The sequence below is a fragment of the Hylobates moloch genome, unplaced genomic scaffold, assembly GCF_009828535.3.
Source record: "Hylobates moloch isolate HMO894 unplaced genomic scaffold, HMol_V3 SCAFFOLD_21, whole genome shotgun sequence".
NCBI classification, from domain to species: domain Eukaryota; kingdom Metazoa; phylum Chordata; class Mammalia; order Primates; family Hylobatidae; genus Hylobates; species Hylobates moloch.
The window spans coordinates 29322934-29342986 of record NW_026652296.1 but is presented as its reverse complement, the minus strand read 5'-3'; the positions used below and the strand labels follow the sequence as shown (position 1 = coordinate 29342986).

At 42.6% G+C, this 20053-nt stretch overlaps 1 protein-coding gene and 1 non-coding gene across 4 annotated transcripts; one reads left to right on the top strand and one right to left on the bottom strand.

Annotated features, from left to right (window-relative positions):
- Positions 1 to 804: 804 nt before the first annotated feature.
- On the top strand, positions 805 to 932 carry LOC116461554 (small nucleolar RNA SNORA40). The gene has a single exon (XR_004246092.1). It is a non-coding gene; the product is annotated as a small nucleolar RNA SNORA40 (small nucleolar RNA).
- Positions 933 to 1649: 717 nt separating this feature from the next.
- Positions 1650 to 14952, bottom strand: DEFB119 (defensin beta 119). 3 transcript variants are annotated; one of them, XM_032142384.2, is made up of 2 exons: positions 14719 to 14952; positions 1650 to 1923 (listed from the first exon to the last, which is right to left on the bottom strand). In XM_032142384.2, exons 1-2 carry the CDS (start codon positions 14777 to 14779, stop codon positions 1730 to 1732), a joined length of 255 nt encoding a protein of 84 aa, XP_031998275.1. In that variant the 5' UTR covers positions 14780 to 14952; the 3' UTR covers positions 1650 to 1729. The 3 variants fall into 3 exon arrangements, with proteins under 3 accessions (XP_031998275.1, XP_031998273.1, XP_031998274.1); XM_032142382.2 differs by lacking the exon at positions 1650 to 1923 and adding an exon at positions 13275 to 13537; XM_032142383.2 differs by lacking the exon at positions 1650 to 1923 and adding an exon at positions 13275 to 13534.
- Between the last annotated feature and the right edge of the window lie 5101 nt (positions 14953 to 20053).

Sequence of the window (20053 nt, the reverse complement as noted above, 5' to 3'; positions counted from 1 at the left end):
CCTCCGCCTCCTGGGTTCAAGCGATTCTCCTGCCTCAGCCTCCGGAGTAGCTGGGATTACAGGTGTGCGCCACTGTGCCTGGCTAATTTTGTAGTTTTAGTAGAGATGGGGTTTCTCCATGTTGGTCAGGCTGGTCTCGAACCCCTGACCTCAGGTGATCCACCCGCCTCAGCCTCCCAAAGTGCTGGGATTACAGGTGTGAGCCACCGCGCCCGGCCTGCTTTCTTAAGAACAAGAGAGCCATGCTGGTCCATCATAAGCTCCTTCATCAGAGTGAAGTGTTGAACTTACACAGCATTTGGGGAACACATTTTGAAGGAGTTGTGTTGGTTACAGAGGTGGGAATAGGTTAATGACAATTTAGAAGTGTATACACTGAAATGAATTCAAAGCCGATTGGCATAATCAAAGCATAATGCTGTCACTGACAATTAGCTTTCAGAAGTGTGTTCACTGAAGCAAGTTGTCGTTGATCAATGAAAAAAGTTTAAAACAGTTGAAGGTGTGTACTTATTATCATGACCATAGGACTGTCAGCCTTTTCCTAGGAATGTGGAGAGTTTTTATTCTCAGAAGAGAAGAGTAACCCCAGAAGAATCCAATGAGAAAAATAACAGAAGAGGAACCCCAAAAGATGGAGAAGGGGGGGCCTGAAAGTTAGGAAGAAAACAAAGAGTGAAATCACAAAACCCTAGGCAGTTAAGGTTTTCAAGGGGGGAATAACCTATAGTGGAAATGCTGCCTAGAGGCAGATTGAGATACAAGTTGAAGAACATTCTGAAACTTTCAAAAAGGAGGTCCAGCTACACTTGTTTATGTTTTTGTTTAACTTGTGGACAAAGACTTATAGACAGATGCAAAAAATAAATCCTCTTTTGCAACCCAGAACTCATTGTTCAGTATGAGTTTTGATACATATAAGAAGGGATATTATGATGAAAAAAAAAAGGAAGTTCACTGGTGACCTTGGCCCAGAGCCAGTTCAATAGCAAATAAGCACAAAGGCAAACTGTAATGAGTTGAGGAGAATCAGAGAAGTAAAGAAAGATAATGGGTTAAATACTACTTTACTTTTGACAGAATTTAGAACTGTTAGTGAGAGGTAAGACATAAAAAGTAAAATTAGAATTTTATATTAAAAAGCTGGTGTTAGTTGTCATTGGGGGCATAAGCCTCTTAGGTTTTGAAGAATTAGAGGACCTTAACTATCAACAACAACAGCATCCAATATTCAAAGACCTTCTGCAATAACCACCAAACAGGCCATTCAGCCTCACAGCTTGAAACAAACACAGCTTATTCCACATTACAGCAGCTCTATTGGTTATAAAGTTTTTTCATGAACTAGGCCAAAGTTATCTACAAGACCTCCACCTACTGCCCTATGTATCCATCCCACTGGTTAAAGACCCTCCCTGAGTTCTACATGGCACAGATTAAGTCATAAATCTGCCTAAACCCTTCGACCCTCCCTCATTCGATTCATTCTTCCCCCTTCCTCACTGGCTTGTCTAGCTTCTCGGTAATTGTTTCCCCAGTTTTCCAGCCTTCTCTCTCACAGGGCTCATCCAGAATGAGACAGACATTGTCACCATGCAAAGCCCAGTCTCTCACTATGATTTCCAGTGGACCAAAGACAGACAAGGGTAGCAAGTACACGAATTTTGATGAGGGGGGTTGACAGCAGGCCTCTGTGCCCAGAGAGCTTGAGAATGGTAATCACCAGCACTCAAGGTAGTCTTGGCCACTGCTTCTCACAAGACCAGTTGGTATTTTCCTCTTTGCTGGAAATGCTTATCCTCATGTAGGACTGGAGGCAGCAGTGCTGATAATTTCTGCAATAGAGGTAGGGCTGTTCATTCTTTTTGCAAGAGGCCCTACAAATTCCACTGTTACCCATGCATCGAAGGATGTGGTGTTTGCCTGGCAAAAGAAAAAAAATACAAATAGTTAATTCACCTAAGAGTGACATAAATCTGATAAGTCGGGAAGCATGATAAAAACCTAAAGGGGGAGCGGGGAGAAAACCTAAAGGACAATAGTGTCTTCTACTTCCAGAAAAAAAAGAGTCAGTGTCTTTTTCTCTATTTGTCCTGCCAAGTTCAGTTTATAACCCTGGGTGTGTGTGTGTGTGTGTGTGTACACTCTGAAAGGTAAAGTAAAGAAGAACAAGGCAGGGACCTCAGTACCTAAGGAAGGACACAGCCATGAATTCCCTGGGTTTTCTTTTTGCCTCATCGATCCCAGACTTGTGCTGGAGAGACTGACAACCTGGAAACCAAACAAGTGCAGACATAGAGTCCCAAGAAAAGTCTCCTCTCTCTAGCCAAAGAACCAGGAAAGGTCAACCTAGCAAGAAAGAACATTTTAGACAATAACCACTCCGCTCCAGGAGAAACCAAAGACAAAACTACACTCCCACTCATACATCCACCAAAGAAGGCTACGTGGAGAGCCTCGACTTCTGCCCTCTCCACACTGTAAGGAGGTGTAACCTCCCACAGTGGAACCCAAGTAGGGAGCGGGGACTATTATCACTGCTGGATGCTCACAAGGCCCATCAACACCATGCAGTGTCGGTAGGAATCATGTGGGGAGCCTCGACTTCCCCTATCTGGTGGGAAGAAGGCATCCCTCCCTCCACTTCCCTGATGGGGTGGTGACAGAGGGGACCTAGTGCAGAGTCAAGACTTTCACCACCACACAGTAGTAACAGGGCCACCACTCCCTGAGATGTGACTTGGAGGCCACACGGGGAACAGAACATCCCTCCCCATCCCAACCAAGGCAGTACCAGAGGAAATACACCTGGACTTCCACCCACCTGGCAGTATCCAGGCAGCACCCCACTGTCCTCACCAGAGCCGTATCAGAGGAGACAAGCCAACAAAGATCATTGAAATATGATCCAGCATCTTATAACATAATAATACCAAAAACGTCCAGGTTCCAGCAAAAATTACTCATCATACTGAGAACTGAGAAAATCTCAACTTTAATGAAAAAAAAAGACAATCAACAGAACTGAGAGCCACCCAAGTTATGTGTATCTATAGTTCATTCCTTTTACTTCTGAGTAATATTCCACGGTATGAATGTAGTACAGTCTATTTAACCATGTGTCTGCTGAGGGCCATTTTGGTTGTTCCCAGGTCTCTTAGGAGTTTGGGATTTTTTCTTTAAGACCATGTGTTTCTTTATTTAACAACTTCTCCCCAGAAGGAAATGGTTTTGAAAATCGCTATAGTCTATAAATTAAAGAGGATCAACCTGATAACAGGTGAAATTTTCGATAAAATGACAGGAACATTTAAAAATACAATGGACTAAATAAAGATTTTTGTATACTGTTGCTTCTAGCAATAATAAAATAGGTAATTTGGAACAAATGTCTATCTGGCAGATGAAAGGTGGACACTTTTTTTTTTTTTTTAGACAGAGTCTTGCTCTGTTGCTTAGGCTGGAGTACAGTGGCACAATCTTGGCTCACTGCGACCTCCGCCTCCCGGGTTCAAGCAATTCTCATGCCTCAGCCTCCCATGTAGCTAGGATTACAGGTGCACGCCACCACACCCAGATAATTTTTGTATTTTTAGTAGAGATGAGGTTTCACCATATTGGCCAGGCTGGTCTTGACCTCCTGACCTCAAGTGATCCACCCGCCTCAGCCTCCCAAAATCCACTGCACCCAGCCTGGACACATTTTTTTAATTTGTCAGAAGTCATCAAAAGACAAAATAATGGAGGATGAGTGGGCCTAAACTAAGAAAAAGTTTGGAAAATCACTATTTTTAATTTTAGCTGTTCTAATAAGTACGTAGTAGTGTCTCATTCTGGTCTTAATATGCATTTCCCTAATGGCTAATGATGTTGAGCATCTTTTCAAATGCTTATTTGCTATCTGTATATCCTCTTCAGTGAAATGTCTTTTCATATCTGTTGTCCATTTCTAATTGGGTTGTTTATTACTGTTGAGTCTTTTTTTTTTTTTTTTTTTTGGAGAAGAAGTCTCGCTTTGTCGCCAGGCTGGAGGGCAGTGGCACGATCTCGGCTCATTGCAACCTCCGCCTCCTGGGTTCAAGCAATTCTCCTGTCTCAGTCTCCTGAGTAGCTGGGATTACAGGTGCTTTTTTTTTTTTTTTTTTTTTGGTGAATGGAATTTCCCAGGTTGGATCACGTATTGGCTCACTATCATTTCTGGTTCAGGGTTTCACCGTGTTAGCCAGGATGGCCTCGATCTCCTGACCTTGTGATCCACCCGCCTCAGCCTCCCAAAGTGCTGGGATTACAGGCGTGAGCCACTGCGCCCGACAAATACTGTTGAGTCTTAAGAGTTGTTTCTATATTCCAGATACAAGTTCTTTGTCAGATATATGGTTTGAAAATAATCTTGCCCTGTTGTAATTTGTCTTTTCAACCATCCTCTTCACAGGGTGTTTCACAGAGTGAAAGTTTAAAATTTTGAGTAAGTCCAATTTATTGATTCTCTTTCTTTTCTAGGTTGTTCTTTTGTATCTAAGACCTCTTCACCAAACACTCAGTCTGAATGTTTTTTCCCATACTTGCTTCTAGATATTTTATAGTTTTACATTTTATATTTAAATATATAATCTTTTAAAAATAATTTTCTTTAGAGATGGGGTCTTGCTCTGTTGCCCAGGCTGGAGTGCAATGGCACAATCATAGCTCACTGTAACCTCAAACTCCTTGACTCAAGCAATCTTCCCACCTTAGCCTCTCGAGTAGCTGGGGACTAGAGGCACGTGTCACCACACCCAGCTAATTTATTTTATTTTTGTAGAGATGGGATCTTGCTATGTTGCCCAGGCTGGTCTGGAATTCCTGGGCTCAAGTGATCCTCCTGCTTCAGCATCCTGATTCACTGGGATTACAGGTGTGAGCCACCATGCCTGGCTGTTATGATCCATTTTAAGTAAATATTTGTAAAAGGTGTGAGGTTTAGGTTTAGACTTTTTTTTTTGCCTGTAGATGTTCAATTGCTCCAGCATCATGTGTTGAAAAGGACCTTTCTTCCAATGAATTGCTTTTGCACCTCTGTCAAAAGTCAGTTGGCTGTACTTCTATGAGGCTATTTCTGAGTTCCCTATTCTGTTCCATTGATTGATGTACCCATCTCTCCACCAAGACCACACAATCTCAGTTACTATTACTATATAATAAGTCTTAAAATCTGGTAAAATAATTCTTCCAACTTTATCCTTTTTCAAATTTGTTTTAGCTATTCTTATTCTTTTGCAGATTTCTCTTTAGGCAAGGTATAGACAGAATAATCTGGTCCATATCTACAAAAAATCTTGCTAGGATTTTGACATAAATACATATGTCAATTTGAGGAGAATTAACATCTGTTATTTGAGTCTTAAAGATACGAAGATGGTGTGTCTTTTCATCTATTTAGCTCATTTCTTTTATCAATATTCTATAGTTTTCAGCATATAATTTCTGTACATAGTTTGTTAGATGTACACTTAAGTGTTTTATTTTCTTGGAGTGACTTTGAATGGTATTATATTTTTAATTTCAGAGTGCACATGTTCATTGCTATTATATAGAAATACAATTGATTTGTGTATGTTTACCCTGTATCCTGTGACCTTACTGAACCTATTTATTAGTTTTAGATATTTTGCCTTTGCTTTTTGTTTTGTTTTGTTTTGTTTGTAGATTTCTTAGGATTTTCTACATAAACCATTATGACATCTTCAAGTAGACACCATTTTATTCCTTCCTGTCTAATCTGCATGCCTTTCATTTCCTTTTCTTGCATTAATGCAATGGCTAGAAATACTCAGAACTAAAAGGAACGAATTATTGATACACATAGTGTGGATGGATCTCAAGAGCATAATGCTGCTTAGCTGGGCACTGTGCTCACGCCTGTAATCCCCGCACTTTGTGAGGCTGAGGCGGGAAGATCACTTGAGCTCAGGAGTTCGAGACCAGCCTGGGTGACATGGCGAAGACCCATCTCTACAAAAAATAAAAAATTAGCCACATGTGGTAGCACACATTTGTAGTCCCAGCTACTGGGGAGGCTGAGGTGGGAGGATCGCTTGAGCCCAGAAAGCAGAGGTTACAGTGAGCTAAGATCACACCACTGCACTCCAGCCTGGGTGACAGAGCCAGACCCTCTCTCAAAAAAAAAAGAGCATAATGCTGAGCCAAAAAAAAAAAAAAAATAGCCAATCACGAACCCTCACATATGATTCTATTTACACAACAATGTCAAGTGACAAAAAACTATAGAGATGGGAAAACAGATTAGTGGTTGCCAAGGGTTAAGCATAGTGACAGTGGGTGGGGACAGGGAGGAGGGCTGGTATGACTTTAAAGGAGCAACAGGTGGCAGATCTTCGTGGTGATGGAGCAGTTCTGCAGCTTGATCATGATGGTGGTTACATCTACACATGATGAAATGTCATCGAAGTATACACATATATTGTACCAATATCAGTTTCCTGGTTTTCATATTGTAGTATGGTTATATAAAATCTAAGCATTGGAGGAATCTGGGTGAAGAGTACACAGGGCCTCTCTCTTGTAACTTCCTGTGAATCTACAATTATTTCAAAATAAAAAGTTAAAATATGAATAAATAAAATAACCTAAGGGGCTATAGAGAGATTAAAAAAAACAAAATCTAAAAACAAGAACCCCTAGGTGACCAATCCCAGCTCCCATTTTACTTGCTGTGTATCCTGGGGCAAGTTTCTGCGCCTCTCTGTGCTACCCCTTTTCTCATATGTACAGTGTAGACTGGAAAAATACCTAACCCCTAGAATTTTGAGGATTAGTGGCTGAATACATAGAAAGCAACAAGGGACTGACACCTAGTAAGAACTAAATGAATGTTAACTATTATTGTTGTTTTAAATTATCATTTGAGCAAGACCCAGAAACTCCTCTGCATCCTTGCTAACCCTGCCAGCCAGAACCACATATACCTAACACTGTGGTCCTCTGCTCCCTCCAGCCCAGAAAGTTCTCCACCCAGATTCCTGGAATCTGGAGTCAGCCGTTTGTGCCCGTACCGGATCCATTCATGCTTTCACTTGTGAATTCATTATTCATATTCAAGAAACACTCACTAAATCGCTTTCGTGCCCAGCACTGGGCTTAACGTCAGGCATGAGATGTAAATAAAACATCATCTCAGCCCCTAAGGATTTCCACCTAATATGTGTGTGTTTGGGGGATTGGTGGAAAGGGGACAATAACTCAAATAATTACACAATAACATAATACGTGTCATAACTTCTTAAGAGTGACAGTTTGTGAAGTCAATCAGAACTCAGTTTGGAGACAGAGTGATAACCTAGAAAAGGGACATCCAATTCTCCTTAGCCTTTAAAGAGCCAGTAAACAGAGAAAGAAATGTTGAGTGCTGAGAGAAATTACGGTTCAAGCTAGAATTGTATACTTAGCTAAAATTTTCTTAACCGATGATATGGTTTGGCTGTGGCCCCACTCAAATCTTGTCTTAAATTGTAGCTCCCATAATCCCCACATATCATGGGAGGGACCCGGTGGGAGGTAATTGAATCATGGGGGTAGGTTTTTCCTGTGCCGTTCTTGTGATAGTGAATACGTCTCATGAGATCTAGCCAGGCGCTGTGGCTCATGCCTGTAATCCTAGCGCTTTGGGAGGCCGAGGCGGACGGGACTCTTCAGGCCAGGAGTTCGAACAAGCCTGGCCAACACGGTGAAACCTTGTCTCTACTAAAAAATACAAAAATTAGCCAGGCATAGTGGTGCACATCTATAATCCCAGCTACTTGGGAGGCTGAGGCAGGAGAATCGCTTGAGCCTGGCTACAGTGAGCCAAGACCGTGCCACTGCACTCCAGCCTGGGCAACAGAACAAGACTCTGTCTTAAAAAAAAAAAAAAAAAAAGGCCGGGTGTGGTGGCTCACACCTGTAATCCTAGCACTTTGGGAGGCCGAGGCGGGAAGATCACGAGGTCAGGAGATCGAGACCATCCTGGCTAACACGGTGAAACCCCATCTCTACTAAAAATACAAAAAATTAGCTGGGTGTGGTGGCAGGGCCTATAGTTTCAGCCACTCGGGAGGCTGAGGCGGGAGAATGGCGTGAACCCAGGAGGCGGAGCTTGCAGTGAGCCGAGATCCCACCACTGCACTGCAGCCTGGGCGACAGAGCAAGACTCCGTCTCAAAAATAAATAAAGTCCAACAAGATCTGATGGTTTTATAAAGGGCAGTTCCCCCGCACACACTCTTTTGCCTGCCGTCATGTAAAATGTGCCTTCGCTTCTCCTTTGTCTTCCGCCATGATTGTGAGACCTCCCAGCCATGGGCAACTGTGAATCATTAAACCTCTTTTTCTTTATAAATTACCCAGTCTTGGGTATTTCTTCATAGCGCTATGAAAATGGACTAATACCATAGACAAGGATACATTCAGATATTTTCAAAAGTAAACCCACTGAGAGACTTGATTACCAACAGGAGCTTCTTAAGAGTAAATTACAAGGTTTTAAAAATATATATGAATGAATAAGATCTGGTATTTGATAGCACAACAGGATGACTGCAGTTCACAATAATTTATCGTACATTTTAAAATAACTAAAAAAGTATAATTGGATTTTGTGTAATACAAAGAAGAGATAAGTGCTTGAGGTAATGGATATCCCATTTACCCTGATGTGATCAGTATACACTGAATTCCTGTATCAAACTACTTCATGTGCCCCGTAAATATATACACCTACTATGTACCACAAAATTAAAAATAAAACAATTTTTAAGATAAAAAAATTCACCAAAAACAGAAAATTAAACTGTAAGAAGAAAGAAAAGAGTTCTTATGTGAAGATCTGAGAATCGAAGTGAAGGAATAATAGATATGGTATGGGAAATCAAATCATAGTGGATAAGAGGTGAGTCACAACCACAGTATGAAACATTAAGTTTAAGCAGATATCTGCAATTTGAAAATTGGAATTTGGAAAAAGTGTCCTCTAGTCTACAAGTGTGCTAATTAGGATCAGCTGAGATCCCTCCACTCTGACATTACCCTCCCTAAATACGTAAAATGTAGACTTTTAACACAAATTTTTAAAAATTTTTTCTAATGTTCAGAGAGTTTTTCCACTGTTTACATTTCACTTCATGCGAGTGATAAGAACAATAATGATCATTATCATTCTTTTCTTTTTGTTTTCAACCTAACCTGAGTCAATTCTCTCTGCCTTCTATTTTTGTAAAATATAGACACCAGAAGACACCATCTCAACTGAATTTAGACAATGTTATTGTAAATTTCAAAAATAAAAGAAAATAAAACTGAAAAAAAAAGCTACTGCTCTCACCTTAATCAGAATGAATGTGAATCCACAATACAATTAATAAACATTTCTGCCTTAGACCCCAGGAATACAAATTAACAAACTGCTAGACAAGACTATTATTCTGCTAGATGGACAGTGAAGAAAGTCTAAAAGAGGCAAGGAATGATATCACCTCAAGCCTCACTGTTTTCTCAGATGAAAAATCCTTTTTCTACTCCAGATCTCTACTCAGGCCTCATTTTTAGGATTCCCTGAGAATTGTTCCTTTCTCGTAGAATGCCCAGAATCAAGTGATAATCCAATGTCTGCCATTACTCAGTGACAGTTTAGTACCTACTTTGTATCAAGGAAACAAGACAAATAACAAAAGACAAAAAAAAAACAAAAACTCAGTTTGATTCCCTGCTTTATCTTAATACTGAGTGACTTGGGCTAATTATGTCACCTCTCTGGACCTCAGTTTCCTAATAAGTAAGATAGGGTTAATAAGAGGATTGTTGTAAGAATGAAATGACACATAGCAAAGGTCAATGAGAACTATTATTATAGCTATTGTAATTATTAAAAAAATCATGACACAGGGCTGGGTGTGGTGGCTCATGACTGTAATCCCAGCACTTTGGGAGGCTGAGGCAGGTGGATCACTTGAGCCCAGGAGTTTGAGAGCAGACTGGGCAACATAGTAAGACCCTGTCTCTAAAAAAACAAATAGAAAAATTAGCCAGGCATGGTAGCGCACACATGTAGTCCCAGCTACTCAGGAGGCTGAGGTGGGAGGATTGCTTGAGCCTGGGAGGGTTAGGCTACAGTGAGCCATGATCGCACCACTGCACTCCATCCTAGGCAACCAAGCAAGACCCTGTCTCAAAAATAAAAAAGACAGATAGTAAGACAGAGTTTATGTGAAGACTTTCATGGGTGGGAGCATCAACTGAGCTGTGAAGGATGAGAAGGCATTCATCACAGAGGTGAGCTGAGTGTTGGGGACCAGCCGGAGGGAGCCATGAACAAATGCAATGTGGGGGGCAGGAGAGGATGGCGAGAGGGTTCCGGTGGCTGAAGAGAAGGTCTGTGAGGGACAGTCATGGGAGGTGAAACCAGGTCACCATGTGAAGGCTTTGAATGTCTGGACCCTGGGTGGTGATGAGCAAAGGAAGAAATCTAAGCGGGAGAATGACATAGAGAAGTTTCCTACCAAGAATCCCTCTAATAATAGAGATTAATGCAGAGAAAACCTGGGGGCAGGGAGACCAGTGAGGAACCATTTTTGATGGTCTCACCCCGGGCCTCGGGGCACAGGTAGCTCTCATGGGCAGCCTAAGTGTCCCAGCTCCCAGAGACGCAGCAAAACTGTGAAAAGATTATGCAGCTCCTGCCTCTGAAGTGGCCTGAAAAATAGGTTGTGAATCTAAGTATGCATCAACAGATGAACGGATAAAGAAAGTTTGCATAAACACAATGGAATACTATTCGGCCACAAAAAAATCATGAAGTTCTGTCATTTGTGGCAACATAGATGAGCATGATGTTAAGTGAAACAAACCAGATACAGAAAGATAAATATTACTTGTTCTCACTCATATGTGGAAGCTTAAAAATGTGGATCTCATTGAAGTAGAGAGTAAAATTGTGTTTATCAGAGACTGGGAAGGGTAAGCGGGAAGGGAGAATAGGAAGAGGCTGGTTAAACGGATACAAAATCACAGCTAGATAGGAGGAATAAGTTCTAGTGTTCCATAGCTCTGTAGGGTGACTGTAATTAACAATCATTTATTGCATATTTTCTTTTTTTTTTTTTTTTTGAGACAGAGTCTTGTTCTATTGCTCAGGCTGGAGTGCAGTGATGCAAACTCAGCTCACTGCAACCTCCGCCTCCCAGGTTCAAGTGATTCTCCTGTCTCAGCCTCCCAAGTAGCTGGGATTACAGCCACCATGCCTGGTTCAATTTTTATATTTAGTAGAGACAGGGTTTCACCATGTTGATCAGGCTGGTCTCAAACTCCTGACCTTGTGGTGAGCCACCCGCCTCGGCCTCCCAAAGTGCTGGGATTACAGGGGTGAGCCACTGCACCCAGCCTATTGTGTATTTTCAGTTAGCTAGAAAGAGGACTTTGCATGTTCCCAATACAAAGAAATGATAAATGTTTGAGGTGATGGATATGCTAATTACCCTGATTTGATGGTTACACTTTCTATACGTGTATTGAACTATCACGCTGTACACCATAAATATGTGCAATTATTATTTGTGAATTAAAAATAATTTTTTAAAAGAAATGGATCATCAGCCAGAGCAGGATCCAATACCAGGCACAACCCTAACATTTGCAGGTCCTGAGGCAAGAAGGCAAATGAAGGCTACTGTGTCGTGTCCTTTGTCTGCATACTTAAATGTTTTAATCAAGCTAATAAAAAGAATACATAAAATAGATCTATCCTCATTTACGAGATAGCCCTTAATAATGACCTGAAAGGTCAGGTTTGAATTTATAATTCTCCGATTCCTCAGAACTCCATGCAGGAACATGGCATTCCGAGGGAAGCCTGCCCAGCCCACAGCTCACCTCTCTTCTCATCCATCCCTAGCTCTGCCCACAGACCCTGCAAACAAGAGCATCCCTTGATGCTTCTCCTGCTTAGGGGTTGGCACCCAGTGGGCCCCACCCTCCAGGAAGGGACCTTGAGGAAAGGCCCCTGCAGCTCCTTGAAGCAGGCACAAGGTTTCTCTGGGCAGGCAATCCCAAGACCCAGTTACTCAAAGCATGGCCCAGAAAGGGAGGAGGGCGGGCAGAGGCTCCTCGTGGGCATATTCCCCTTGCCCCCAGCAACTCCTCACCCCATGAGGAGGGACTTAGCCAGAGGAGAGGCCCCTCTTTCCAGAGTCTAAGAGCAGAAATATTGAGCTGAGAGCAAATAGTCTTCCTGGATGATAATTAACTCCTTCTGTCTGTCTCTATGCCATGCGCCATGCTTTACCAAGCACTCTTGGTCCCTGGCCTCACTGCAGAGGACACAGTTCAGGGTGAACAACTAACTGTGTTGGTTAAATGGGGCCCAGGGAATAGGACTTGAGATAATAAAGCCTGGGAAGACACCCAGATCCTCTAGATTCCCAATCAGGATTCTTAAATGTTCCCCACGAGTGAGTCTTCTCCCCGGCTGAAGTACCAATTCAAATGAGACAGGCTTCTGTCTCTCTTAGAGTCTAACACAGTTGGAAGGCACACAGCTCATATTTCATAAATCCTTGAATAAAGCAATGAACAATAGCTGATGACATTTGTTGAGTGCTTACCTTTGCATTATTATGTCATTTCATCCTGACTGCAATCCTGAAATAAATTCTACTATTGCTCTAATTTACAGAGGAGGAAGATGAAGTTCTGGGAGGTTTATATGCAGAGTCTGCCAGTAGTAAGTGGCAGAGCTGAGGTGAATATGAATGAATGAATCGATGAAAGAATGGAAAAAATGAATAATGAACAAATTCATATATAAATAAGCAAATCATGTGCTTTATCTTTTTTTAGTACTTAGACACCTTCTAACCCCTGGTGCTGGGCCTCTTGAGCACCAGAAAGCATCAGCTGGTTTCTCTAGAACCCCAAGGATTTGGATTATATCCAGCCCTACCCGCCCTCATCCCATTCACTCTCAAGATAGACCAACTCTCCCAGTCTAAGGATTCTCCAACTCTCTAGGCATCTGCTATGCCTTTAAATCTCTCAGCTCCCACCATGTTCTCCCCAGTCCACTCCTGACTCAATAGCCTTTCCTGCAGCTGGTAGATGGAGAAATCATCTTCAAGACTGTAATGATCACACCATCACTATGACCCAGCCCTAGTGACTTCTCTCGACTACCTCTTCACCTCCCCCTGCCATCCCCCCACCCTCAATCCATTTGAAGTATCATTCCTTATGATTGACAGACACCAGAAACAAATTTGTGAGTTTTAATGAAATGTGGACCCTAAGCAACCTGAAACAAAGTCATTTCTATCTATTAGTTATATTTCTCTTCATTTTTGGAGCTGTTGTGGACATCTGAGGAGTGGTCCAGCCAAGGATTCCATGAATTGTTACTGGTTGGATTGTTAAATAACGACTAGGAACACAGCACCGTTTACGATTTCGGCAGCGTATGATGCTGTCTTCACCATCTTTGCACAACAACCGGCAGTGTCCATCCATCCAACACTCTACTTTGGGGCATACGAACAACAATTAAGCAGATGTTAGTATCCCTCAAGTGGAGAGAAAAGAGAAGGCAGAGGAGGAACAGCAGGACAGGGAAGAAGAGAAGAAAGCCAGCTGAGTGAGTAATGCTAGACCCAGTCCCAGGAAAAGAGAGAAGAGACCTTGAGAGGGAAAAGAACTGAGACAATGGTTCCAACCAAGAACTCCAAAGTTTTCGGGAGAGCCTTTTTTGGACTTCTCACCCTTCTGTCTTCCTGTCCCCCAACTTCCTACTCCTTACTTTGGAATCAACTGAAGCTAATTAATGTCCCACCTAGCAGAGCTAGGAATGAAGGCAAAAGGACATGATCACCTGTAATATTAGGGAACAAAGAGGATTCACTCACATTACACAGACATTGTTTCTTATCAATAGCCTGACCCCATTTAACATAAGCCCAACAAGCCTCAGCTCCAGCCTCATCCCAGTATCCAATCTTCCTTGACCCTATAGTAACCCAATTCAAACTTAAACTTATTCAGGCCTACCTTAATTAGAACTCCCAGCCTTACTCAACTCAATGCCCCCAAGCCCCAACTCCAAGCCAAACCCTAATCTAATCTAATCTAATCTAACCCTAATCTAATCAAGTCACTAACCTCAATTCCCAGCAGTATCCCATCAACAAGCTGAACCCAAACACCCTGCAGCATCCAGCACTGACTCCTAGCCTCAGCCCACCCCCAGCCTAATCCCCAACACCAGCTCCACTCAACCCCAAATCCCATCCTGTCTCCAACTCTGCCCTAAACCATCAGGGAAGCCCAGCTCCTCACCTCCAGCTCATCCTAATATTCCTTCTATCACTCCGATCCCAAGGTTTTTCCTCCATATCACAACTCACCCCAACTTCCACTCTAGTCTCCCGAAGTCCTCAACAAGTCCCCAACCTGCACCCATGCTTTGCCCCTCAAACCTCTCCCAAGCTCCCACCAGGATACCACCCTGGCCCTCAAGCGCCAGATGCTCCAAACATCTATCATCCCACCACTCTAGCAAAAAAGAATCAGAGAGAGATATTGACTTGAGATGATCTTGGGAAACCTCCCAAAGCTGCAGGAGAGAAGGAAAGGCTTCAGATGAGGCCCACAGTGAGAGGGAAGGGAAAGACGGGAAGCCCAGACCCCCGAGAAAGGCTCATGTTACCTGATATCACTGGTTCTTCTATGGCCAGAAGGATGGCAAGAAACAGGTAAAGAAGTTTCATGGCTGGCAGACCTGAGAGGAGGAGGCGGCTGAGCTGCAGGGGAAGGAAATAGGGTTCCCCGCAGCAGGGCAGAGATGAGCTTTGCTTTTATCAGCAGGGCTGTGGGCAGTGAATTAGAACAGGAGGGGATTTATATGAGGTCATCCAGGCCAAAGGACAGTGTGTAGCAGATGTCTCAGCAAAGCACAAGATGAGAGTGTGGGAAACTGGCCAGTACCAGTGCCAGTAAAGGGACAGGCCAATTAAAGCCATTTGGCCTGTGAGACCCACAAAGGAATTAATTAATACATAATAAATACATATCAAGAAATATTTAACTTAAAAATTACTTTGCATTTCTCTGATAAATAGTAAGAACATTTATTCAACACATGTATTTGTCTTTTTATTTCTTCCTTTTGAATTATTTAGTCAGATATCTGGACAATTCTATTGGGGTGTTGTTGGGTACTTGCTGATTTGCAAGAGCTCTTCAGTGCTGTTATTATATTAACTGTCTTGTCATGCTTGGTGACAATATTGTTCTCCATGATTATATTCTGTTTTAAAATATATTTTTTGCCTATAAATGTTTAAAACATATTTAAATCTTAAAAATTATATTAAACAGGCCAGGCGCGGTGGCTCACACCTGTAATCCCAGCACTTTGGGAGGCAAAGACAGGGAGATCACAAGGTCAGGAGTTCGAGACCAGCCTGGCCAACATGGTGAAACCCTGTCTCTACTAAAAATATGAAAATTAGCCGGGCGCCTGTAATCCCAGCTACTAGGGAGGCTGAGGCAGGAGAATTGCTTGAACCTGGGAGGCAGAGGTTGCAGTGAGCTGAGATCACGCTATTGCACTCTAGCCTAGGTGACAGAGCAAAACTCCACCTCGAAAATAAAAATAAAAAAATTTTTAAAAATAAATTAAATGAGAATTACTTATTCTCAGCTTTCTAACAGAAGGATACACGTGTCTCAGCTTTCTAACAGAAGGATACACGTGTGTAATGTCTTTCGGAACTTTGAACTTTCCAATCTTGTTTCCATTTCAGGGCCTTAGCAGTTGTCATCTGTTCTCCCTGTAAAGCTCTTTCTCCAAATCTTCCCATGAAAATCTCCTGCTCATCATTCCATATCATCTCAAATGTCACCTCCTTGTAGAGGCTCTCCCTGGCCACCTTAGATAACGGTAACTCCAACCCGCAGTCACTCCGGACTGTAATAACTTGGTTTATGATCTTCATATATGTATCTATTCTTTTAAATTTTATTTTACATGTTTGATCTTTGTCTCTCCACTTAGAATGTCAGAAACCTGGCTTATAACCCCAGTACCCATAACATCACCTGGTGTATTAAGATACTTATTCAGCTGTTTTAACCGATATTCCCCCCAGTCAAGAATGATTCCAAAAGACAGACATGGATTTCTTTTTTATGTAAAAGTCTGGGTATGCAGTTAAGTGTGACAGCTTCACCATTCAGCAGGGAGCTAGGTTCCTTTTGGCTTGATGCTCTGCCATCCTCAAGAGGCTGCATGATGTGATGACCATGAGCTGCTCCAGTTCCCACCATCAAGTTCGCATCCAGCCATCAGGAAAGGAGGAGCAATGGAAGTGAAATGCAACACCCTTCCCTTTAAGGACACCACTCAGAAGTTGCACCCCTTGGCTTGGCACAGTGGCTCACATCTGTAATCCCAGCACATTGGGAGGCCAAGTTCGGTGGATCATTTGAGGTAGGAGTTCGAGACTAGCCTGGCCAAACTGATGAAACCTCGTCTCTACTAAAAATACAAAACAAAACAACAACAACAAAAAAATTAGCCAGGCATGGTGGTGGGCACCATAATCCCAGCTACTCAGGAGCCTGAGACAGGACAATGGCTTGAACCCAGGAGGTGGAAGTTGCAGTGAGCTGAGATCGCACCACTGTACTCCAGCCTAGGCAACAGGGTGAGACACCGTCCCTCCACAAAATAATAATAATAAGTTGCACCCTTTGCTTCCAATCCTGTCCACCTCCCAGAGCTCATTCAGACCATCATGCGCAGCTGCAAGGGAGGCTGGAAATATTTTCTTTATTCTAGGCCACCATTTCTAGCTAAAATATAGGGGTTGTCTTATTAAGAAGGGAAAGAGATACATGGGGGGGTGGAGTTCTAGCAATCTCTAACATACCTGACATTAAATATTAAATAACATTTAATAAATATCTGTAGACAATAAATAAATATAACTTACTTTAATAAATAATTATAGATAAGAAATAACTTATACATTGAGTAAGGCTATGAGAAGTGATCTAGTGGGGAGGAAACCCAAGTCCCTGTAACTCCAGGGCTTTGGGAGGCCAAGGTGGGAACTAGATTGAGCCCAGGAGTTCCAGACCAGCCTGGGCAACATATGTGACCTCATCACTACAAAAAATTTTTTTAATTAGCCAAGTGTGGTGGTACACACCTGTAGTCCCTGCTACTCAGGGGGCCAAGATGGGAGGATCGATTGAGTCTTGGAGTTCAAGGCTGCAAAACATTCAATTGTTGTTTTTCTGCCTTCCCTGCAACTAGAATATGGACACGTGGGTAGGTTCAGCCAATCAGATGACTCCATCCTATTTTTTTGAATCAGGTGCTCAAGATTCCAGGAAGAAGGAACAGTAGATAATTTATCTTAACAAAGGAGCCCATTATGATATCCAGTTTCCAGGGGCAATAGGGAAGCAGGGCAAATAGGGGTAGAGTTTAGGGTCCTGAGCAACGGCGTTTGGTGGCAGCTGTGTCCTCACTAGACCAGGTCCATGGGGTGATTTTTCACTCTGGCTCCTCCTGCTCTTCCTCCCTGGTTCCTACCCATTTTCTAAGCCTCGCTCTAGGAATTCTCTGAACTTCCAAACAGCCAAAAGATTCCCTTTGCTAAACACCCTTATGGATGCAGTGACCATGGGCAAGTTGTTTAACCAATTTTGGAGATAATATTACTGGCTCATTGTTTATTGTGACCTTTAAGTGATAAGTGCCTATCCAGAGTTCAAAACAGTGCCTGGCAGGTAGTAAGTGTTCTATACATTTTAGTTACAATTTCTTTGTTTCCAGGTAAGGGAGGAGGGAATTTAGAGGCTTGAGCGCGTTTGACCTCTACAGCCTCAGTGAAAACGAAGCCAAGTTTCTCTGTTGTGTCAGGGATTAGGGCTTGGAGAAAATGGGCAATGGGGTTGGGCATGGAGGAGATACACTGGGCAGAAAGCTGTGAGGGGGGACCTGCGATCAGGGCTGGATGGCCCAATAGGAGGACTGGGCACCTGCCCAGGCTCAGGGCACCGGCAAGGCATGGGCCAAAACAAAGTCAGAAAATCTAAAAAACCCCCTTTAATTTCAGCAGACAGGAATGTTTTGTATCGTTTCACAGAAGTAAAATTTTATTTCAGAGTTGAGTGTTGTTTTATTTTGAATTCCACTGGGAGCGCTGTAAACTTCTTGGTGTTTAACGTCACTAAAGGTGTTCATGAGGACTTGCTTGGTGTGTAACGGAGCTGACCAGGATGACTGAATTTGGGGGTGCTATCCAGCAGTGTGATGAACATGCCAGGCATACAATTTGGTCCAAGACTGAGCAACTTACCATGTGTCCTTAGCGTGTCATGCAACATCTACAGGGCTCAGTATTGAAATGAGACATCATAGCAGAGGGGTTACAAGCCTATATTCTGGAGTTAGTCTCCTGGCTGTGTTACCTTATAAAAGTTACTTAAGGCCGGGCATGGTGGCTCACGCCTGTAATACTAGCAATTTGAAAGGCTGAGGTAGGCGGATCATTTGAGGCCAGGAGTTTGAGACCAACCTGGCCAACATGGCAAAACCCAATCTCTACTAAAAAATACAAAAATTATCCAGGTGTGGTGGGACACGCCTGTAATCCCAGCTATTCAGGAAGCTGAGGCAGGAGAATCGCTTGAATTCTGGAGGCAGAAGTTGTAGTGAGCCGAGATCACACTACTGCACTCCAGCCTGGGCAAAAGTGTGAGACTCTGTCTCAAAACAAAAAAAAAAAGTTAACCTCTCTGAACTTCAGTTTCCTCTGCTATAAAATGGAGGCAATAATATTTCACAGGGTTGATGTTAGGATTAAATGAGTGATTACACATTAGGCACCTAGAACAATACCTGATACTTGACTTCAATATAAGTATGTGGTGTTATTATTGTACTAGACCAGAAGTTCCCAACCTGGAGGTTCCAGGCATTTCCTCACTACAGCTCTTTTCAATATTTCATAAGCCCTCTTAGGAATCCCTGTTTGCAAAGGACTGCCCGGGGAGTACTGTGATGACTCAGAAAAATGGCCTTGACCATTTCAGGAGAAATTGAAAAAGATGATTTAATTGCTATAGAACATTTATATTTCAGTATCTGAATTTATATTTGTGTTGTATTTTGTTTATGTGTACTTATGTGTATATGTGTAGATTTGTGCATGTGTTTATATACTCAAATTTTATGTATTTATGCATATTTTATGTGTGTTTATATGTATTTTGTGTGAGTACTTGAATGTGTATGTGTACATACATTGATTCTTGCATTAGTTTGCATGTAGACATGTAGGACATGTGTTTCTGTGTTGTTTAGTACCTGTGTACATGTGCATCTGTTCTCAGATCTCCAAATGCTGTATCCTGAGCTCCAGTGAGCTCAGTCCCTTTGTTCCTCTCAGGTCTCTACATCCTGTGACTCTGGAACATGACAGTTGCTTGATGATTCTTCTATTCAGCTAAGAGATCTGGGCCAAGGCTAAGGGAAGTATGGGGAGCATCGTGGCCAAGAAGCAGAGGCCACTAGGGGAAAAGAGGCCAGGAGATAAGGGATGAGGGGAGTCTTAGTCAGAGAGCCAACTTGGCCCATAATTGCTGCCTGGTATCTCCTGGGGCCCACCAAGACTAGAACAGACTGTAGCCTCAGCCTTTGTAATGCCTCCCACATGGGTACAGCCTGGCCTGGCCAGTTCTGAAGACTGGACACCACCCACTCCCTCGAATCTGTGCAGTTGCTTTTGTAAGTCCTTGAAAAGCCACCCACTCCCTGCAGCCTAAATTCCACAGTAGGGAGAGTAGGGAACTATTCATACTAGTATCAAGTTCCCAGGAAGGAGTTCACACAGGCCAGGTATTTTTACCTTATCTCGTTTACTCCTCCCACTAATCTATTAGGTTAATAATAGGACAAAAAGATGAAAGAAATAAGAGTCATAAAGTCACAGCCTTTTATGGACATCTTTCACTTCCATCCATTT

Bases quoted from the DNA above. Each gene is read 5' to 3' on its own strand.
- DEFB119 (XM_032142382.2), bottom strand. From the start codon at position 14,779: ATGAAACTTCTTTACCTGTTTCTTGCCATCCTTCTGGCCATAGAAGAA. The intron at 13,538-14,718 runs GTAACATGAGCC...TATGCCCCAAAG, and splicing joins AGAAGAACCAGTGATATCAG to TAGAGTGTTGGATGGATGGA.